Source organism: Phoxinus phoxinus (assembly GCF_949152265.1).
Source record: "Phoxinus phoxinus genome assembly, chromosome: 20".
Classification (NCBI taxonomy): Eukaryota; Metazoa; Chordata; class Actinopteri; order Cypriniformes; family Leuciscidae; genus Phoxinus; species Phoxinus phoxinus.
This window is the reverse complement of record NC_136895.1, coordinates 9,538,992-9,562,793: the sequence shown is the minus strand read 5'-3', so window position 1 is coordinate 9,562,793 and position 23,802 is coordinate 9,538,992. Positions and strand designations below refer to the sequence as shown.

General features: G+C 37.9%; 1 protein-coding gene, 1 long non-coding RNA gene and 1 gene segment (V, D, J or C); all 3 read right to left on the bottom strand.

Moving 5' to 3' along the window:
* The window catches only part of LOC306988275 (CD276 antigen homolog), a 169,308-nt gene extending 157,188 nt beyond the window's left edge, over nucleotides 1-12,120 (bottom strand). The window contains exons 1-2 of one of the 4 annotated variants that reach the window (XM_079593093.1): nucleotides 11,226-11,312; nucleotides 9,404-9,454 (exon numbers count right to left, since the gene is read on the bottom strand). In XM_079593093.1, the coding sequence (XP_079449219.1) occupies nucleotides 9,404-9,444 (41 nt within the window). In that variant the 5' untranslated portion in view covers nucleotides 9,445-9,454; nucleotides 11,226-11,312. Of the gene's footprint in view, nucleotides 1-11; nucleotides 2,658-9,403; nucleotides 9,455-11,225; nucleotides 11,313-12,012 lie in introns of those variants that run through there. The other 3 variants (XR_013795365.1, XM_079593092.1, XM_079593089.1) reach the window with 3 other exon arrangements.
* A 5,712-nt stretch (nucleotides 12,121-17,832) lies between these two features.
* LOC306988634 lies at nucleotides 17,833-18,691 on the bottom strand. The gene is made up of 3 exons (XR_013795470.1): nucleotides 18,571-18,691; nucleotides 18,124-18,450; nucleotides 17,833-18,032 (listed from the first exon to the last, which is right to left on the bottom strand). It is a non-coding gene; the product is annotated as an uncharacterized lncRNA (long non-coding RNA).
* Nucleotides 18,692-19,603: 912 nt separating this feature from the next.
* LOC306988708 lies at nucleotides 19,604-21,487 on the bottom strand. 3 transcript variants are annotated; one of them is made up of 5 exons: nucleotides 21,357-21,487; nucleotides 20,941-21,273; nucleotides 20,677-20,808; nucleotides 20,272-20,341; nucleotides 19,604-20,083 (listed from the first exon to the last, which is right to left on the bottom strand). The 3 variants fall into 3 exon arrangements; another variant differs by having other exon boundaries at nucleotides 20,272-20,330; another variant differs by having other exon boundaries at nucleotides 20,272-20,330; nucleotides 20,677-20,784.
* Nucleotides 21,488-23,802: the final 2,315 nt, after the last annotated feature.

Genomic DNA, 23,802 nt, shown 5'->3' with positions numbered 1-23,802 from the left:
CATCAGGTGACCTAATGGAGAAAAAAAAAACCTTGGGAGAACCCAGGCTCAGTCGGGGGCCAGTTCTCCTCTGGCGGTTATGAACTAGAGGCCGGATTTAACTGTAAGATTAAAACATTTATATGAATGCCTGGTTAAAGAGATGCGTCTTTAATCTAGTTTTGAACTGGGAGAGCGACTCTGAGCAACGAACAGTATCAGGAAGGCTATTCCAGAGTTTTGGAGCTAAATGTGAGAATGCTCTCCCTCCTTTGGTGGACTTAGATATCCTAGGTATAACCAAAAGCCTCGAATTTAGCGATCTTAAAGAGCGCGATGGATTATAGGGCGATAGAAGATCCGTTAAATAAACTGGAGCTAAGCCGTTTAGGGCTTTATAAGTCAGTAACAATACCTTATAATTAATACGGAACTTTATAGGTAACCAATGTAGTGATGATAAGATAGGTGTTATATGATCATATTTTCTTGATCTGGTAAGAACTCTAGCGGCTGCATTTTGGACTAACTGTAGCTTGTTTATTGAGGATGCAGGACAACCAGCTAATAGAGCATTACAGTAATCTAGTCTCGAGGTCATGAATGCATGAACTAACTTTTCTGCATCAGAAACTGATAGCATATTACGTAGCTTAGCAATGTTTCTAAGGTGGAAAAATGCCGTTTTTGTAACATATGAAATATGATTTTTAAAAGACAGGTCGCAGTCTAGTATGACACCCAGGTCTTTTACTGTAGAGGATAAAGTAGCAGGACATCCTACTATGTTAAAGTTGTATTGTGAGAGGTTTTGTGGGCGGTTTTTTGAACCGATGAGTAGTACCTCCGTCTTGTCTGGATTTAATAGAAGAAAATTACGCGTCATCCAATCTTTTATATCTTTAACACACTCTGTCAATTTTGATAATTTAGCGTTTTCATCCGGCCGTGATGAAATATATAATTGAGTGTCATCAGCATAACAATGGAAACTAATTCCATGTTTCCTTATAATATTTCCAAGTGGCAGCATATATATTGAGAATAATAGAGGGCCTAGCACAGATCCCTGCGGCACTCCATAGTTTACTGAAGTTATGATCGATTTTTTTCCATTTAAATAGACAAAATGGTAGCGGTCAGATAAGTATGATCTAAACCAGCTTAATGCTTGTCCTTGAACGCCAGTATAATTTTGTAGTCGATCTAAGAGTATTGTGTGATCTATAGTATCGAACGCAGCACTAAGATCGAGTAAAACTAGTATTGAGATACAGCCTTGGTCCGAAGCTAAAAGTAAATCATTAGTGATTTTAACGAGCGCAGTTTCAGTGCTATGGTGCGGCCTGAATCCAGACTGAAACTTTTCATAGATGTCATTTTCTTGCAAAAAAGAGCACAGTTGAGCGGACACAACTTTTTCTAATATTTTAGACATAAATGGAAGATTTGAAATGGGTCTATAATTTGCTAGATTATGTGGGTCTAATTGTGGTTTCTTAATGAGTGGTTTTATAACTGCCAGTTTAAATGTTTTTGGAACGTGACCTAAAGATAGAGACGAGTTAATGATATTGAGTAGAGGCTCTTCCACTACAGGTAACACTTCTTTCAGTAGTTTAGTTGGTATAGGATCTAATAAGCACGTTGTTGTTTTAGATGAAGTGATAAGTTTATTTAGCTCTTTTTGTTCTATAGTTGTAAAGCGCTGTAATTGTTCTTGCGGGGTGATAATTGAGGCTGATTTATAAGGCGCGATTGAAGATTGAGTGTTTACAATTGTGGTTCTGATGCTTTCTATTTTCTCAGTGAAGAAGTTCATGAAATCATTACTGCTAAACTGTAACGGGATATTTTGGTCAGGTGACGTTTGTTTATTTATTAGTCTAGCCACGGTGGTAAATAAAAATCTTGGATTATTTTGGTTGTTTTCTATTAGTTTGCGGAGATGCTCAGCCCTTGCCGCTTTTAGGGCCTTTTTATAACGTGACATACTGTCTTTCCACGCGATTCTAAAGACCTCTAAATTAGTTTGTTTCCATTTACGCTCTAATTTACGGGTTTCTCTCTTTAGAACATGCGTAGTATTGTTGTACCATGGTGCTTTACTTTTCTCTCTGACCTTTTTTAATCTAATGGGTGCAACAATATCCAATGTTCTAGAGAGAATGGTGCTCATAGTGCTAGTTACTTCCTCTAATTCGTCTGTTTGTTTGGGTTCAGGCAGTAACTGAGACAAATCAGATAAGCAATTTGAGAAATTATCTATGGTGGATGGAAGGATTGTTCTGCCTGGTCGGTAACGCGGCGCAGTATGACATAGTACTGTAGTCCGTAATATACAAGTTACCAGGAAGTGGTCACTGACACCATCACTTTGTGGAATGATATCTATATCGGTTGGATCGGTTCCGTATGATATAATTAAATCGAGTGTATGATTAAGACGATGAGTTGGTCCGGTGACGTTTTGCTTGACCCCAAAGGAGTTTAATAAATCTGTAAACGCAGCCCCTAACGCATCATTTGAATTATCTACGTGTATGTTGAAATCTCCAACAATTAATGCTTTATCGACGTTGACCAATAGATCTGAGAGAAAATCTGCAAACTCTTTTAGGAAATCAGCGTAGGGCCCTGGCGGTCTATATACGGTAGCCAAGGCTAGAGATAATAGGGATTTTTTTTTTTTACATCTAAGAGCGTAACATTTAATACAAGTACTTCAAACGAATTAAATTTGTCACCTGTTTTCTGAGTAACATTAAGAATATCTCTATAGATTGTTGCAACACCGCCGCCACGACCAATCAGACGGGGCTCATGCTTATAACAGTATCCTGGTGGAGTGGACTCATTTAGACCGAAATAGTCATTTGGTTTAAGCCAGGTTTCAGTAAGGCAAAGTACATCGATGCTATTATCTGTGACTATTTCATTTACAATAGCTGCTTTAGGTGTGAGTGATCTAATGTTAAGAAGACCTAGCTTTAGAAATTGTTTTTGTTCACTAATAGCGAGATTTTCTGTTTTAATAACAATTAGATTTTTCCTAGATCCTACAGTAGATTTATTATTTGATCTCACTAAACGAGGAATAGACACAGTTTCTATTAAATGTTCTACACTAGTATTTATATCAATTAATTTGGTGCAGCAGAGACTGTGATTTGGATTTTTGGTAACTAGTCAGACGGTCTTTAACGTCTTGGAGATGTTATCCGACAGAAGATCCGCTCCATTTCTACTTGGGTGTAAGCCATCAGCGCGGAAGAGCCTAGGACGCTCCCAAAATAGATTCCAATTATTTATAAAGAGCAGTTTCTGCTCATTGCACCATGACATTAACCATTCATTTAGCGCGAATAATCTACTGAACTTCTCATGCCCTTGTCGATACGTGGGAAGCGGCCCAGACACGATGATCGTTATTTCAGGCGATGCGGTGCGTACCGTCTCGATTAGGTTCCTATAATCCTTTTTCAAAACCTCCGTCTGCCGCAGCCTGACGTCGTTCGCTCCTGCGTGCAAGACGACAGCTCCGACGCGCTCGTCACCGTTCAAGATCTCGGGTACTCGCGCAGCGATATCAGAAACACGGTCATCAGGAAAACAGTGGCTACGCACCTTACTTTTACCTGACGTAGCGTGGACGTTCCGAACAATTGAATCGCCGATAATCACAGCATCGCGTTCCGTTTCGCGAAGAGGGGAGAAGCGGTTCTGAGTGGAAATCTCGAAAACCGGGAGGGGCGGAGAGATTCTTCGCGTCTTCCGCTGCGAAACAACCCAAGCTTCGTGACGGCGCCTCGGAGCCGGGGTGTATGAAACTTGTGAGAACCGCCTTGGCGCACGGGACCAATGCTGAGAGACGCACGGTGTTGACGCAATCGGAGTCTGCGGATTATTAACTGATTTGTGTGCATCGACGCGAGATGTTTCAAGAGCTAAACGCCGGTCTCTTAGCTCGGCTTGTCTCTCTAGAAGGTCGCGGATCTGCTTTTCTACAGCTTCCAGCTCAGACTGCACCGCCTGCAGCTCGAATGTGTCCTCACCTGCACCAAAAGGTAGACAATTTGAAGCACTCACTTCCTGATCGCCAGGCGAACTGCGCAGGCTCAAACTGAGCTTGAACACGTGAGCAACGTGTCTGACAGCTGTCAGTCTTCTAGTAGCTGTGCGGAGAGAAATCTGAATCATTCCCTTCCGAATCTCGCAGAGACGGAGAGCGTGAGTATTAGCTGAGCTAGCAGCAGGATCAACTGTATCACTCTCAATGGGCTTCTCCCTTCACTTTATCGGACTTAATGCCTCCACGTCCCCCCGATTGCCTGCGAGCTTCTCCGCCGGTCTATACGGTAATTTCTCTACAGTGCGACAGAGAGTCGCGTGAGTTATGACGCAATCGTTAGCCTATTTTTACAAAAACGGCTTCTACGGGGCCATAACGTAAGGTACAAGGTAATGGAGCCTTTTATACATTGTCGAGTTTCTTTAGAAATAAATAATGGACAAATTGAGTCTTTGGACGCCTCAGATGTAAAGTTATTCGCTGTCAAAGTGATGCAAAAATGAATGGGAGTCAATGGAACGCTAACAGCAGGTGAAGTTCTGCTACAATGGCGGCGCCCGCGGAGGCTTCAGTTTCCGGCGGATGGATTCCGGCGGATGGATTCAGTTTCCCTTGACTGGAACGCACCGCAGCCCGTGAATCATAAACGTTGCTGCTTCCGGGTAAAACGAAGCTTTTGGAAACTTTGAATCAATTGAACCAATGTATGAATCACTGTTTCGAAATTCATCCGAGATCAAGTAAAAACCAAAAACTCATTGTTCATGGGTTGACAGAGATCGCCCCTGGCGGCGAAATGTTCGAAACAGTAACGTTAATGACATAAGGAAGCCTAGTTTCCTGAAATCACGTGACTTTGGGAGTTTGATCAAGAGCTGCGAATCACTTGTTCGTCAAACGTTTCAAAGCTTCAGAAAGCGTTTCGAAAGCACCCAGGCCATCACTAACCCTTGCTCACTGATGACATGACAACGTCCTCGGCTCGCTTTGTGCAATGCCACTACTGGTTTTAATGAACAGATGAACAATGATATCTTAAAAAAATATATTTAAACTCAAATGTAAAATGCATAGGTATTTTATACAATTTAATTAGTTATTTTGCAAGTAAATGAATAAATCAAAAATAACAAAAAGTCACCAATCTGTTGTCTGTCTGTCTATCTGTCTATCTATCTATCTATCTATCTATCTATCTATCTATCTATCTATCTATCTATCTATCTATCTATCTATCTATCTATCTATCTATCTATCTATCTATCTATCTGTAGATGTGCACAAAACAGAGGAGTCGTTTGGTAGCTTTTATGACGAACCAACTTTTAATGTCACACACCGAAGCCTCTCAAACTGCCTCGTCTCCGCCCCCCGACCCTATCATTAGTAATATGCTGCACCCGTAAATATAAGAATAGGTGCGACCCCACATATTCTACTCTATCTATCTATCTATCTATCTATCTATCTATCTATCTATCTATCTATCTATCTATCTATCTATCTATCTCTGTCTGTCTGTCTATCTATCTATCTATCTTTTTTTTTTTTTTTACATCCACCAACTGCAAATCTGGACCTAACCAAAAAATGTATTAATAAAAATAGACTCATAAACGTAATTTGCAGGTGGTTGTAGTGGTTCAGTGTTCTACATTTATGTCAGAAGGAGGTCCATTTTCATCCAAATGTTTGATTTACACTAAACCAAAACTAAAGAAAGTCTAGAAAAAGAAACTACTTAATAGTCTATTTTCAGTAAGACTTATGCGCAATGCGCTGCAACTGAAGAAAACACATGCAACTGTCACAGAGATCTGTCAAGAAAGGAGGCAGACGATATCACGTTACGTCCTATTTTTCCTTAAAAGGGCTTCCCTTAAGCCGTCAGTCTCAGATAATTCACTCTTGAATGCATGAAAGTCTCTCACCAAGGGATGTACAACGCGAGCATGTTCAGGCCATCCGATTCTAATTAAGTGCTTCACTCTCTGCAATTTTCCATCTTATTTTGACTTTTGATGCTGACGTCCACTTCTGTGGTGCTGTCCATTGTGATGCTTTGTGGGCTTCGTGATAAAGTGTCTGCTACAACAAGTGTTTTACCTGGAGCATACTCAGCTGTCACATTGAATCTCATCAGTCTGAGTAAAAGTGTCTGGCATCTGATTGGTACATTGTCCAAATCTTTACAATTTATCAAAGGAACCAGCGGCTTGTGTTCTGTAATGAGTTTGAAATGCCCCATTCCACGCCCAGACTCCTGCGAGACACTCTTTCTCCATCTGCGCATAATGGCGTTCCGCACTAGTAAAGGTTCGCGAGCAGTATGCGACAGGTTTCCAGCAGTCTCCGTGTTGTTCGAGTAGCACTCCTCCCAAGCCATAACTGCATGCATCGGCCAATACTGTTGTTGGCCTCTCTGCATCATAAAATGTAAGCGCTGCCTTTAGTTGTCGAAATGCTCGCTCCTGTGCCGAGCCCCAAGTCCATGTGGTTTCATTTCGTAGGAGTTCGTATAGTGGGCCTCCCAGTGTTGCCAGATGGGATATATATTTTCCCATATAGTTAATCATCCCCAGCACTCTCTTTAGTAGTCTCATGTACATTATTTGGGGCTTTGAGACGCACTCTGAGACTTTGAGACTCTCTGCAGCAGACTTCTACCCGACAGTCAAAGCGGAGTTACGTCATGGATGTGGGAAGACCCTGAGTGTTTAGGGTGTAATTTGGGACAGGTTCCAGTAACTGATAGGCCCTTAGTGAAACTAAATTGTGGTGGGTTGTGGTAAAGAAGCAAATGAGTGAGAAAATGTTATCAGAAACGGTCACTAGAATGAACAAAAACAATTGGGCCAAGTCTGGTGTCATTGAATGTTGAGAATATAAATTGTCTCGAAAGCTGCTTGTTTACAGTTAAGACTAATGTTTCTGTGAAATTGTATGCTAATCTACTAGCAAGACTAGCACAATACCAGCATAATCTTGTAAAAGAACAAAAAAAAAACTTTAGCATCTTTTTTATAAAAAGAATACTTGCAGCTACTGAAACAATTAACTGTATGTTATAATATACGAATACAACTCGCTGGTTAAACTAGCTAAATGGCTTGGAGGGACACTATCCAAAACAAAACATATGCCGGTGACTAGCCATGCTAGAATAGGCTATTCATCAGAGTAATGGTAGTGTACTAAAAAAAATACATTGCTGAAAACATATCACCTAAAACAAAGGCAGGTCGGCAGCCATGTTATGACTGAAAAGCATATGTAACACCTGTGGTGGTGAATGATTGGTCGGAAAGCATGTATGCATTTGATAAGGCAAATATTAGCACTTAGCACTCATTCACCACATTACAAAGGGTGGACGAATGGAATAATGGAGAGCAGCTGAAACATTGATGAGCCCTTTTGTTCAAGCATGTAAACAGCACTGAATGTTCCACTCTGCAAGTCTACTATGTGCACCAGAGAAACATGAACTCTGGGAGTCTGAGCACATGAATGGTTTTTGATGTAAAACCACCATGGCTTAAAAACAATGATATTAACATGTATTTTAAAGGACAGACGGTGCAGATGGGTGTATTTTTTAAGCGAAAAGCAATTGCTTAGACCTGCATAATTAAAGAAAACAATTAGCCTGGAGTTATTTTGGTTTGTCTGATGATCATAAACAGTTGCCATGGCTAGTTGTTGTTATAAGCCCATGGAAAAGGGCAATTTTAAATTAGCAATACTGGAATTCATAATCTTGTATACATGGGCATTGCTTCCAGGTGGGCCTAAAATATGTTACTAATATTTAAATAAATAAATAATTAGTAAAAAGTAAAGCGGCACAGTGACTGAAGTGGCCGGGCCAGGCTTCCTACCTCCCCTGCCGATCGTGGAGTAGCCTACATCAAGAACGGGGCATTAATTGAAAAGTCTAGTAATTTACCAGTGTAGACAGCATACATGATTATAATGGGTTCTATTGTGTTTTGTCGCATCACACTGTTGTTGTTACAATTAATGTGTGTGTGATGTATCTGGTTGCCATGACAACCACTTGCTGCTGATCTTTGTAGTCATAGTAAAATCACTTGATTATGATTCGTAGAGTGAAAATTTGAAGGTTTACTATAGAAAAGCTCAAATGCATTTAAAAATGTGATGAATAAATCGACTCGCTTAATTTGCCCCCCCTAGTCTCGTGTCACCAGACCTTTAGACTGACGGCAGAAGTTCTGGATCCATCACAGCTTTGAATGGCCAAGGACGACCCAAGAGGACATCTCACTGACATGTAAAGCAACCAATCACTGTTTGTTTTGTTCAGCATCATGTTAAGTGGCGTGAAAGTGTAAAGTTGATTGCCCGACGACCAGCGTGTACAACTCTTGGATGTTTTTTAAAGAGTCTATGCCATGAACTTCACATACTTCTGAAAACCAAATGTTTCAGGATCCCGATAAGCTTTCATTGTCACAGTTGTAAACATGACGGCTTTCTTCTTCCATGAGAGGGTTTGGCGTCATGACGGCTTTGTTTCCAGGCGGACCGTTAAAGAATTTGCACTTAATAATTGCATAATTTCCATTAAGGGAACATAGTGAAAATCGATGCGCCATGTTTTTAACAGTGAATTGTTGGACTTTAGTAAGCGAACGAGTACACTAGAAGTATTTTGCGATTGAGACAGCCATTAAAATGGCCGACTCCCTGATTACTACTGAACTAGGGATCTGATTGAGACACGTCCATAGTAAGAACATTTGTCCACTGCATCAGCAAGAGTAGCTTTTACGAGTCAAACAGAGCACACGTCCCACCTTTCTTCACTTTGCACTGGTTGCCAACTGATCACATCAAATTCAAGGCACTGATGTTTGCCTACAGAACAACAGTCTCTGCACATATATACCTAAACTCACTACTTTAGACCTACGTTTCCTCCATAAGCTTGCCATTTTTTCAAGAAACTGCTGAATACGCATTTTTTTCATCAACTGACCCACTAAATACTAACATTTTCAATAACAAAAAAAACTTTGCAACATGCACTGTGCTAGACTAACTGGGACTAGTCACAGCACTTGCATATCATTGCCCTATGGTGGTTTGATTGCTCTCATTGTTGTCCTCATTTGTAAGTCGCTTTTGATAAATGCGACTGTAAATGTAACAGCTGTTTGGCACACTAGCTGTTTTTTTTTCCCCACAGAGTCAATGCCTGTTTTTACATGGGTTATATGGCTAAAAGACATTTCCTATGTAAACACATTGTTCTTTTATTGTCGCATAATGCATAAACAATAGTAGCAGTGTATGTGCTTTATTTTAAACTGATTTCAAACCCACCTCTTTTCTCTCTGGTACACAACCCCGAAACGCATACCCATCTGAGCCTCACTGCATGCCATCGAGGCAGGAGAAAACAAAACGGTTTTGCACAGTGATAATGTGTGTTATAAAACATGAAAATGCATCTGATATGTAATGTCAACTGAAAGGGAAAATAAAACCCAGAGGTGTAAAGTTTGCCTGTTCACGGGGCCAAGAAAGAAGGATCACATTTCCCCGGTCTTAGCATCTCTATACTGGCTCCCGGTGAAATTCAGGGTCATTTTTAAAACTAAGATTTTTTTTTATTTTTTACTTTGGTTGTTTTTAAATGTGCTTTATAAATAAAGGTTGACTACGTATTTGATATCAAGTATGTCATCGCGCTACAGGCTGCAGCGAGGACTTCTTGACAATTTAGGGTTAAAACCAAGCGGCAACCTGCCTGTCTCTCTCTTGAAACCAACGCGGAAGTGACTTAAACTGCAATTCATCGACTGGCCGCTAGAGGCTGGATGCAAAAGAGAGTCAACTTTACAGCAGAAAAAAAAAGTGTTTACAGCCTGGTGCAAAAAGTGGTTTTGGTCTATATAGCTAAGTTTGCCCTTCATGACAACTGTGAGGGGGGTGATTTTTTTTTATAACTCATCCATTTAAATTATATTAAGCCTTAAAGTTCTGCATAATTAAGGGCGTGGCCACTTGAGTGACAGGTGGATTGCCGCTGCTGTCACTAGCCGTTTGTCTGCTGTTAGCCGTCATGTCACCTCAGCTAATCCCGCCTTTTTGCTCATTTTCGTTTATCCGGGAGTGACGCGTCGTGACGCGCTACCAAGATGGCGACGTCCGGCTCCGCCCACTTTGGGCTTCAAAAATGCTCTTCAAAAATGGGTGACGTCACGGACACTACATCCATATTTTTTAATCAGTCTATGGTTAAAACGCACAATATATAGTATATGCAATGCCCTAGGTGGCACTATTGCTTATTTTGTAGCAGAAATAAACGGCTGCAGAAAAAGTTATGTGCTATGCAAAATGAGTAGGCATTACAAATGTATGGGAGTAAAGATATACTTATTCAATAATATAGTCAAGTAGAGAGTAAAAGCTAATTTCTTTGACACTCAGTAAAACTACAAAGTATCCAAAAAGATCCTTAAGTACAATAACTAATTAAATTTACTTAAAAACTTTACACCACTGATAAAACCAAGATTGTAAGGTCAATTTAAAAAAGATAGCATATTTTATGTGTTTATCTGCATCGTGTCATGACCATTAACTGGCATTAGAGAACTGTGAACGTTCAAATGTGTTGTTAAATTACTGAACTATTTAAATAAAATATCAGGGGGTACAATAAAAGGTTTTTGGTTAAGGGGTTCAGCTGAGAAAAAAAGTTGAGTAATTTCTGCTATTCTTTAGGCTGTACTTCAATGTTGGTCTTTTGTCTCCATTGGCTGCCAAAGTGGTTGAAAAGAAGCATGTACAAACTTGTACCATTTTTTTTTCCAACTATGAAGCAACACCCATACTCACTTAGACATGTACAGTTTTGTTGAATGTGATAAGTTTAAATACAGATATACACTTTATTTATTTAATAGCTTCAGCACCTGGATTTTACATTGAACAATGTGTAGTGATCCAACACTTACCAATATTGTAAACAACACAAATTACCATAAACTTGACATGCACAAACTGTGATTTACCAGCTAAACACGTGAAACGTGTTTGAAACTCTACAATAGTATGAATATTAAAACAACAGTAAAACTCTGATAAAACCATTTCTCCATAATAATCAAACTATATTAAAAATAAAATCACGTACCTACTACTGGAATCCTACAGCAACCCTAAAAGCTTTCATTCACATGGGGAAAAAATGTACACTAGCTAAACTAGTTCCACACAGTCTGTAGCCCAAGTCCTTTACTGTAGAAATAGCCCCTCCCTCACAACCATAAAAGGGCATCTGTGACATTATATTCTATTGAATGAATATGTGAGTCAAAGTAAAAGTGGTTATAAGCAGCTGAGGCTTTTGTCATTTTTTTATATTAGTCTATATACCTCAGGTGTGTTTTCTATGTGGCTGCAAGTGGAAAGGAAAGTGCATGACATGAGACTACTATACAGTTAGGTCCATATTTGGACAAAGGCACAATTTTCATTTTTTCAGGTATTTACCAAAACATATTCAAGCTATAGATATTGAATGGATATGGGCTGAAAGTGCACACTCGCAGGTTTAATTTGAGGGTATTTACATCCAAATTGGAGGACGGGTTTAGGAATTACAGCTCTTGAGAGAGCCAAAGTGTAGTGTATAGGAATATACTGTCTGCCCAGATTTGTGAAACAGGCTACCATTGAATTCTCACTTTTTTATTATTCTGGCTCGTGATACTCGGATGTCTCAAGTTCACATAAGTCTCCTAATGGTGCATCCTCAATAAAAGAGCAGGGCAAGAACACTGATCTTTGCTGGGCAGCGACTGATGACGTTTCACAAGAACACAAGTACAGACAAGAACGCATATTTAATTAAACAGTTATTGTACTACATGTGTCTTTCAGATTACACCCTATTTGAAATAATATATTTGTTTACTTACAAGCTGTGGAGTTTTTTGTGTGTCCAGTGTAGTTCCCTCAATGTAGCTTTCCACATACTTCAATAGCAGACGGTTAAGATCAGACCGAAATGGAAATAGAAAGGATCTGAAATAATGGACTTCAGTTCCTACAGAAATATATGCAGAGCGACAGGTGCTACACAACAGGTTCCCCTTTTTTAGCATTTAAAAAAAAATCCCAACATGGTTTGAAATGCCAACTGATTGGGAAATCCCATTTTGGTTCTGTGTCTTTGTTGGTGATGTCTCTAACATCAGTCTCATTCTTTCCCTTATAGTTGGACCAAGCACCCATTTGATGACAGTGACATTGATTATAACTGATCACCTGTATGGGATTTGATGCTATTTTGTGTCTATTCTCCTGCTTCCTGATTACACAGCTTTCTCAAGTAATCATTCGTTTTTTACAGTGCTGTGTTAACTTAACCAGTCTCTACCAAGAAATTCTATATAAAAATATTTTGTTTTTAAATCTGATAATATTGTCAGGGTTCTGTCACTTCTGTCTAGTTTATTTCTTGATTTTGTGACAGAGCTCTGACACTCCTGGTTTATCTTGTCGTTGTCTGAGCGCACGGTTTCGAGCGTGCTTGAGCCATGCACTCACTTGTATTGCTTTGTTTCATGTGTGGGTGTGGTGTTTGGATTCGGTCTAGTTTGGCTTCCGTTCTGTGTCAGGATTCGGACACTCAGTTATTTACACGTACGTTTACACGTACATGGTTATTTTGAAAAACGGAGACATTTCCCTTCGTTTGTGCCACTCGTTTACACGCAACCGGAGAATTCGCCTCTGAAAACGATTCTTTCTAAAAACTCCGGCCAGAGTGGAGATTTTGGAAAACTTCGTTTGCACGTTTGCATGCAAACTAAGAAAAACTGAGTTTTAGGCAGCCGACGTCACAGTATGTGACTATTTTCGGGACTCTGATTTGCTAACGTGGGCTTGAGCTTCTCGTTACACTGCCACCTACAGGTTTGGCATGTTTTTGACGGCATGTACACGAGTTCGGGGTTCGTGTAACAAACACTTTTCTGAAAACTGACAGGTGTGCACAATGTTATTTTTGAAAACGGAGAGGGTTGAAATGTCCGTGTATGAAAAAAGCCATCCACGTGTAAACGTAGCCTCATGCTCTGCGTGTTTGTATTCTGTTGTGACCTGATTATTGGTTCATTTGCCCCACCTGTCCTCCCTCATTACCTGCTTTTTTGCTCTCCCTATTTATTCTCCTTGTGTTTGCAGTCCTGTGCTAGATCGTTGTTGAATGTTACCTCTTATGTCAAAGCCCAAGCCCAAGCCTGGTGTCTTGTTTTTCCCCTCTGGGTAGTTTTTGTTTGTGTTTTGTTCTTGTTTTTTTATTAAATAAAAGCCCATCAACTCTGCACCTGAGTCCTCGCTGCTTTCATCACACCCATACCTGACAGATACCTGTATAACATAATGAGATAGGTTTGGGACAACCTTAATGTGTTTTTGTATGGTCAATTATTGGCCACAGGCAGCGTTAAACCATCAAAATTAAATGCTTATTTATTTCTTATGAATTTGCAAGATTGTCTATATCAGGGGTTTTCAAACGTTTAATGGCAAGGAGCCCTAAACAATCCCCTTGTGAGATATAATATGTTATAATTAAGCTTGGGTATCCTTTGAATTGTAACAAATTACGAGTATGCCTATTGATTCTGATTCTTATTGAATCCTAATTTTGATTCCAATAAGGTAAAAAAATAAAACCTATTTAAAATTATTCACATTTGTTCTAATTCTTATTCCAAAACATTTAATTGTAACTAAATACAATGAACAAAAATCTTGAACAAAAATCAACAGGCCTAAGGACACTTGCACAAGAAACTTTTGCCTGTGGTTTAAAAATACCATAGCAAAAACAACTAGCCTAACTAATATATATTTCAAGCATAAAGACAAGTAACACTCAGTAATGAAAAAATAACAAATAATCAAATTAGCAATTGCACAAATAAATACAACTGAACAAAGATACAATTTAAATAAACAATGATTTTCAGGTATTCATGTACAGAAACCGGATTTAAATGTAAAATAACACTGCACTTTGTAAAAAAAAAATACATTACAGATATAGTTACAAAAGTAATTCAGTCAAGAACAGGGTGAATTTTCTCTTTGTCTTTTGTTGTTTGACTGACGTTATTATAGAGACGGCAGCAGGAATATTAGGCCGCTGTCACTTTAAGAGCTGCATGGTTCCATTGTTACACATACATTTTCTTTGTCTGAACTGTTTACGTTCACTTAAGACATAACTGACTGTGTTTACGAGGATATTTTGACATGTTTTTGTCTGTATTTGTTTGTTCAAGTGCAAAAAAGATGCAGAAGAGAACTCAGTTCAGTATCACGCACTATACAATATGAGAGGTGGCTTTCTGTGAGCACGTTTTGGATGTGTGCGTAGCACAGAAAACAGCGCACGGGTCTAATTGGGCTGGAAAGGTTTAAAATCATTAAAATGCGAACACATGAATCGAAATGCACGTCTTATCGAATCAATTACAATTACAGAGCTGGTGGAGCTGGGGGCTGGGAGGACAGAGGTGGAGCTGAAGGGATGAAGGAACCCAGTGGAGTCGAAGGAGTGGAGGGACAGCGGTAGGCCTGGAAGTCCGCAGTAGACCCAGGGGGGTGACGGAGGAGATGGTAGGCCAAGCCGAAGGGTCCTTCGACCATAATTGATGTAGCTCGCTCAGAGACTGTGGTTTGCGCCGGTGGATCCAAAGCCAGGAAGCCAGAAGAAGCAAGTGTAGAGGACAAAGCCAGATGACTGGGCGGAACTAACGGAGGAGGAAAGGCCAGAGAAGTGATCAAAACCAGAGTGTTCAATAAGCTAGGCGAGGTGGGAGAGTGGGTTGGAGCCAAGACTTGGACAGACTTGGCAACAGGCTCTAGCTTCAGGAAGGATGTGGTGGCAGGTTATAACTCTGGGACAGACTAGACCTCTGGTTGAAGGTCCGTGGCAGGTGTAGGCACTGGCTCTGGGTCCTTGGCAGTCATGGGCGCTGGCTCATGATCCTCCTTCTCTACTACCATGAAGGCAGAACCACAGGTTGAAAGAACCCACTGCATGTATTTAAAGAGGATCCCTTAAAGACCATCACCTTGTAGATGATTATTTACCTGCACGCTGAGTCCTGCATGGTAGAATACACACAGCGATCTATCTGGGTAGTGCAAAATGTGAGATAGATGTGTGTGGTCCTCGAGGAATTGTTCCCTTAGCTCGGAGAGAAGAATCTGGACTGCTGGAAAATCCATTGCTTTTCTTTCAGTTATTCTGTATAAGGGGCCGTTCGCATATCGCATCTTTTGATCGCTCAAGTTCGCTATTTCAAATAGGCGCGTGGCAAGCGTGCTCATAATTGAAGCAACGTGGTCACGACCAGTGATGCCGGTAACGCGTTACTTAGTAACGCGTTACTCTAATCTGACCACTTTTTTCAGTTACGAGTAATCTAACGCGTAACTATTTCCAAACCAGTAATCAGATTAAAGTTACTTATCCAAGTCACTGTGCGTGACTATTTTTGTCATTTTCCTTAGTAAAAATGAGGGCTATAATGCAATATGAAACCGAAATCGCGACACTCAGATCCACGAACCTGTGTATTTTTTCAGGAAATAGTTTTTAAGTTCAACTTAAAATGTCAGGAGATACATTGTTGACGTTACTGTTAAAAATACACTTCCAATAAAGTGAGTGTTGGCAAAACCGGTTGCCATTTTTATGTTGAGGCGGCGGGGGTGTTGTCGGCAGCTGCTGAATGTAACAAATAAAGTAACTTGTAATCTAACTTAGTTACTTTTAAAATCAAGTAATCTGTAAAGTAACTAAGTTACTTTTTAAAGGAGTAATCAGTAATCCAATTACTTTTTCAAAGTAACTGTGGCGACACTGGTCACGACGAGCTATTTTTTTTCCAGGGGCAGCGAGATGAAAAAATCTAAACTTTTCAGAATGCCGCAAGCACATCGCAGATCACGTGACAAGAACCAACCAATCAGCTTCACCCTTTCCGTAACAACAATGAAAGCAGGGATATCCAGAGCTTTTTGACTTATCAAGTACCGATTATTTTGATTAAATTAAATTTGATTCAATTCAATTGTAGAGAGCGCAGTTGATGGTTGCACCGACAGACACCACGGGGGTGCAAGCGCTTTGGAAAGAAGGAGACAGCGACCCGGCCTCGCCTCCCACGCATTTTAAATGTGAACGGCCCCTAAAGGTGTAGCGTTGGGAAGAGAATGGCAGAGTAGAAACGGGGATCTTTGCAGCTGTTTTTAATAAAAAAAATTAAATACAACAGGCTAGGCTAGGGAGAACACAAACGCAACATAAACCGCTTTGCATTTCAACACAGACAATAACCAACAAAAAATAGAGAAGGAGAAGTATAAAAATGCAGGTTGAAGAGGAACTCAACAAAAAACAGTACATGTGAGGAACTAAATTAGAGACTTTGGAAAAAATGAGAACATTAGCCATGGAAATAAAGAATACAGGAAATAAACACAAAACTCAAACTCAGAAATGATGGGAGTCAATAAAATCGAAGTCTTTAAAAAAAAAAAAAAGTAAAAAAAAAATATATATATATATATATATATGAACTCATATGACCATGCTGGTTGATTAGGCGATTAGGCAAAAAGTTGTAAAGGCACACACACACACACACACACACACACACACACACACACACACACACACACACACACACACGTTTTATATGACTCATGATAGGGTTGTTACTGATATGTATTGCTGGTAGTTTGGATGTTCAGTGACAAGAACACATGTGATGAGTAGCTTGTGTTGATCACATGTGTCATAAACATATTTTCATGATGTCAGCAATGTTACATCACACATTAATTACTAATTTGAGGCATGGAGCAGCTCATCAAAGCATTGTGAAAACGTTTTATTAAACTAATATTAAAACCATTGTCAGACCATTTTAATACATGATTGTATTAAATATATAAATATATATATATATATAGTCAATGTTTTTAATTTATTGTCAGTACGTTTTTTAAATTCTGGTGTTTTTGCTCAACACTGCCCTCTTGTGGTCAGGAGGCATTTGTGTAGTAGATTATTATTATATTTGTTTGTTTCAATAGAAGTAAACACTTTCCAAAAGCATCAGCAGGAACAAAGCCAGCAGGAAACATGATGATATTATTTCCGGTCACATATTTCTGATTCTGGGACATATTATGAAAATGAAAATCTCACATGCATAATTGGGTATTATGTTTTTTATATGACTTGCCCCTTAACAGCACACACATTGGTTTATAAATCAATATTAAGCTCTCAGTCGCACTGTTGGCCTGAATATCAGCACATATGCTTAATTATAACCATATTTATAAGCTTTATACTTTAACAGAGGAAGACATATTGTGTACTTTATATTTTCATGTAACATATCAGTGTTTGTGTTGAGTCTTGAGGTTGTTCGAAATCCATATCTTGAAGATTTTGTCGGTCTGTGTCTTGAAATAGTTTCAAGTCGTCTCCATTTCTTGCATGAACAAACATCTTTAAGAGTCCTTAAAAGTGAAATCATATTTAACATTAAATGAGTAGTTCAGACAAAAAATAATAATATTATGCACCCACATTTCATGGTTTTGTTATTTCTGTAACATAACAATTGTAGTCACTATAAAGAGCTGTAACTGCAAGAGCTGTTAAAATATTCTTTAAAAAATGTAAAATAGCATACTGATATTATAGTGAGAATTCAAGAGCACAATGTCCACGTTTGGAGACATACATGTATAATTTCCTCAAAGATCTCACCTATGATCACGATGATCAGAACCGCATTAAACACAGCAGATATGAGGATAATAATCTGCCAATGTGTCTGAATCTGCTCAATGTACTTCACCGCTGTGTGATTCTGGATCTCTGGAGATGGAGTTGGTACTGTGTAATCATTAAAGGGGTTTAATATTAATATTTAATATGTATTAGTCTAACAATGATTAAATGTTTAGCTTGATGAATGTTCACTCACCACGGATGTGTAGTCTGGTGCCGTCGCTGTATTTTGGAGGAGTTTCTGTAGTCACACAGTAATAATCTCCTAAATGATCAATAGTGACATTATTTATGAATAGATGAGGATTTCTTTGCACTGAATATTTGTGTCTAAATCTATTATTGTAGTAATGAGGAGCTGAAGATGAGAAAGTGCGTAATATCAGAGCCGGAGAATCTGGTAGCTTCAGTAATAACCAGTTAACCTCCTTTACATCTAAATCACAGTTTATAGACACATTTAGACCCAAATCTGTAAGTTGATCTGTTAAAGTCTCCGCAGCTTCACACCATATGAGCAGATCTGTGAAATAAACACCACACACACACACACACACAAAACATGGATTATTATTATGCCATTAAACATTATAAATGATCTAACAAAGAACAATAACATTTTCATAAAGTACAATAAACTCACAGAGGTAAAGCTGCACACACTTCCTGATGTTAACACACTTCATGATGCAGTCTTGCTTCTTTCACACGACTGGAGAGATGTAACTTTACCTCACAGCTTTCAGACGGAGAGAGTGATTAACCACAATCAAGAGGAAGTTAAAGACAGGTTTGCTCTGGCCACACGTTTAGTTGTCTTGTCTATTTGTTCAAAATTCAACCATTGACCTTTACATCATTTATTGTCTTTAAAAATAATATATTTATCTCTAATTCACAGGCAGCAAAATGACCCAAGACACTGAGAACTGTTTTCTTTTCTTTTTTCAGTGTCATTCAAACACAGATATGATGTTTTCTTCAACCGTATTCTCGTTCTAACCCATGATTATTAACTCATAAGTTTAGATGAGGTTTTTAGTTTCTGTCTCTTGACAGAATTATACACTAATTCATAACCATAAACAATATTTATTCTCGAGGCAAGCGAGTACTCTATGTATTTCAACTAATCAGGATTGAATTTCTTTTTGCCTAGTACTTAGTACTTCTTTTTAACTAGAACATAGTAGGAAGTGTGAAACTTATTTAACATTTGTTTTAAAATGTAATAATCTTTGTTAATGTTAGTTAATACAAATTCAGCTGTTCATTATTAGTTCATGTTACCTCAGGTTCATTAAATAATATTAACAGACAGCTTGCTTTTTTTATAATGTACTTCAATAAATTTCAATAAAAATGAAATTATCATGAACTAAAATTAATAACAGCTGTAAAAGTATTTATTTTTTTAATGTAGTTCATGATAACTAATGAGGTTAACTTTAACTAATGGATCATCATTGTAAAGTGTTATCATGATGTTTCATGATGTTCACTCGGTTAAAGTTTAAACCACTTGAAGCATGCGAGTGTGTGTGATCGTGTTGTTCATCAAGTGACAAACCAGTGGAACACTTCATTTGCACGAAACCATAGTGTTAACCACAAAAGAAGAGAGCAGAAGTCAGATGTTTTTAAATATGAGCAAAAAATGTTTTAAAACAATTACTGCATGCCAAAAATATCTTTAGATTTATTGACATTTGTTTTATTGACTTCAAGCTTTGACAAATCTCTGTAAAAAAAATAAACTAGCAAAAATGTCATGATTTCAAAAAATTTTTTAGGTGATTTAATATCAAGAATAACAAAAAAAATTGCTGATAAAAAGAAAAGCTTTTACTGCTGAGCATGTCAGCGCACTTATAATAGAGAGAGAAGAAAACAATTATATTACTATATATAAGCAAGATCTCCACTCAAAACAGTTAGCCTACTATCATACACACTGCATATTTACATACAAAGGAGCAAACTCATAAATGGAAATGCACATTTCAATTTTAGTTTGTAAAAAAAAGAAAGAATTGTACTGTAGGTACACTTTATATGAATAATGTGTATCACATCATGCATTGGCTGTAGACAGTAGTGCTCTGCTCCTGACTCCTGGTGTTACTGGAGCACATGGAGAAATCAACTTCAGCACACTGGAAGAGGACCATATTATATATCAATGGACATATACAGTATTCAAGACATAATGTACAGTCAGCTGGTCATAAACATTTCAGATTTAATGAATCGTGTGCATGCAGCTTGAAGTTGCACTGTAAGAATCACCAGGATATAGAGGACACAACAATATAACATATATTATTAATATTGAAGATTTTACCTGTGGATTATTTGAGTTTTGAGCAGCAGATTTTGCATCAATGAAGATCTTCACCATCCCTGAAACAACACTGAATATGAAACATCACTGCATTCACACATTAAGAGTCCAAGAACTGATTCACAGAGAATGTGTTTTACTGTGAAACATGTGAGATTCAGGGGAATGAAAAAAGAAGGAGAGTTCAGAAGGGGAGTTTTTTTTTTTTTTTTACTTTTTAAGGCATTTTTAGAACGCCAAATCTTGCACGAGACTCTGAAAAAGTAAGTGTTTGTTAAAAAACAATGCAAAAGTAGCACAGCGGAATAGAAAAACACATTCTGTGTGAACCAGCTACATTTTGTAGATCTAGAGTTTGTCTTCTTGTAGTTCACTGACACTTTTTGCAGTAAAACAAGAACAAACCTATTAATGCAATGGTCAGAAGCACATTCATCAGGATGAATATGATGGTCATATTTCTCCATATCTGGTGTTGTGGAGCGTCATCTGTCTGATTCCTGTGGACGGAGTCTGTGATATTCTTATGGACAAAGTCTGTAAAAGGTTTGTAGTTCAATCTTTCAATTTCAGTCTTTAACAGAACCATACAACTATTATTAGTTATTTATATTCAATATGGAATCCATCATGTGGTTTATGAAGACATGAAATGATAAAATAACTTACCGCTGATGTAGATTTTGGTGCCGTTGCTGAATTTTAGTGGTTCACTAGTTTTCACACAATAATAAACTCCTAATTCATCAATGGTGATATTTTTGATGGACAGACGACTGTTAGTTTTCACTGAGTATTTGTGAGTGAAGTTGTTGTTTTCATATTTACCTCGTTCTGCTGTGTTGCTGTAAGTGCGTAAGATCAACACTGGAGGATCCGGTAATTTCAGTTTGAACCAGTAAATCTCCTTTATATCAAGATCACAGGTTATAATCACATCAGATCCTAAAGTTACTGGTGTGTTTGTTAGACTCTCTGTGGCTTGATACAACATGAACAGATCTATGAGAGAAAGAAAAACACATTTATTAAGATATAAAATCAAAAGAAAACCGACTCAATCAAATGTGACATGAGAAACTCACAGATCTGCAGCTGTATGATCTTCATGATCTGATCCAGAAGAATAATATCTGCTATACTGCGATCATTCAAACATCTCGTACTGAGAGCGGAAACACAAACCTCGACCACACAGACAAGAGGAAGTCAGAGCTGGGCTTCTCTGAGAACATCATCGTTATTCTTAGTGTTTAAATCAACAAGTAATTAGAAGATATATATGTGTAAATATGCCAGTGTGTTTTATTTGAATATACAGATGTGTGAAGGATTTGCTCCTCAAAAAAACACATAACTTTTATGTAACCATATAAAATTGTATTTATTTATTTTTTGCTACCAGCACCATGTGACATCATATTTACATTCGACTAAAATGCCATTGCAAAGGCTTAAGCTTAAAGTAAAACATCTGACAATATCTTAATGAATAGATGAAACCAAAGCCATAAATGTGCATGTCTGACCGGCTGTTTGTTCAGATGTTTAGAGGAAAAACAAACACGTGTGGAGTGTCCACATTTTCATAATGCAAAAATGGTCTCATAATTTATTTTATTTAAATATATTGTGTGGTTTGCTTATATTGTTAATTGTGAACATTGCTACTGTCAGTCCTACTCTTATGCTCATAACAAATCTAATCTTTGAAGATTTACCAGAAATAATACGGTCCTGTTTTTCAGCCACATACATGCTCCTCATGACACAGCGAATATAAAAAGTAATCATAAATCATTTTAATATATATACTATGGGAATTACTTACATGGTATACACTTAGATGTTAATATATCTTGAGGATGTTTGTACACACACACACACACACACACACGACAACACATATGTCAGGAAATACAGACTGGTAGTAAGTGAATCCAGATAGCGGGGTAAAGTTAGTTTTAGGTTCGATATTCGCTGTATATTCACATAAGCTGCTTTAGGGACCGTCTGCAAATTCAGCTCACAGTGCAAACCCAAGTCCAATAATTAATGGTTTTTCGTGTTCAAAGGTTGTAGTTGTTCCAAGTGACGACTCTGGCTTACTACATATGATATTTTGCCAATACCTGGCTCACTGTATGTACAGTACAGAAATATTTTTAGAATCAAATTAAAGAAACAATTTTTCATGTTTCAAAGATTGTAGTAATTCCCTAGTGACCAGACTGACTTACTACATGCAGGTGAAATTTTCACAATACCTCCCTTACTGTACGTACAGGTTGTAGTACGTTCCTAGTGACAACTCAACTCAATTAATTTTGATAAATGTATTAGGTAAAAGTATGTATTAGAACTGCTGTTCCTGGTACAACACGTTTCATTTTTGATTAAACAACTGTAAAGGTTTTAGCTTTATCATGCTTTCAACGTTATAAATAAGCAACACCCTTATTGTAAAGATTCAAGTTACATTTTTGTTATAAAGTCCCCAAAATACAGATATACAGTGGTAATCTATATTGCAACAAGGAGAATAAAGGAGAAATTTCTGCAGATATTTTTTTATTTAAAAAAAAGTTAAGCCAAATAAAACTTATTCTTGTAAGACACAAGTAGCCAAATTTAAAAATGGTGTTTGATTCAACTGTTAAACTAGGTACACAGTGAACACAACCATTGTGCATCTTTTCCAGGTCTGGTGATAGTCCAAGGCAGCGTGCGTGGCACCATCTTTGGCACTGTTCACATTGTATCTTCAAAAGTAAAGATAAATGTAACATTTAAAAAGTAAACACATTAGTTCTTGTATTGCTATGGTATTCTTAAGTGCTTCTGAATTCAGTATACTTACAATGTTGATTTTGGACTTAAGTTCCTTACATCCACAGTGTAATCCTTGGATTCTACAGCAAAATATTTATTTATTAAGTATGTAATGTATGCATGTACAGTGGGGAGAAAAAATAATTTGATACACTGCCGATTTTGCAGGTTTTCCCCACTTACAAAGCATGTAGAAGTCTGTTATTTTTTATCATAGGTACTCTTCAACTGTGAGTGACGGAATCTAAAACAAAAATCCAGAAAATCACATTGTATGAGTAATTAACCCTTTAGGCGCCAGAGTTTTTTCCCTAAAACGTTCGATTTTGACATCTTAATTTGAAAAGGCTATATCTTAAAAGTGATAAAAGATAGAGACTTTCTGTAAATTAGAGAAATATTAAGGATGACCCAAAGTTTGTGTAGGGATTACATTTTCCCATCTAATTTGCATATTATGACGTCATATGGTGGCGGCTATCTTGGATTATAGAATTTTCATGAAAAGTCACGTTTAATGATAAAATGCAGCACTTCTTTCCTCCAAAATGTCCCTCACCTTCTGTATGCTATATTGCACAATACTGAATGCTCAGGTAAATAGTAAGTAGTAAACAAACTGTGTAAATCATTACTAATAAATGGTAGAAACAAACCGAATGCAGGTAACGTTAGTGGTTGGCCTTTTGCTGTAGAGAT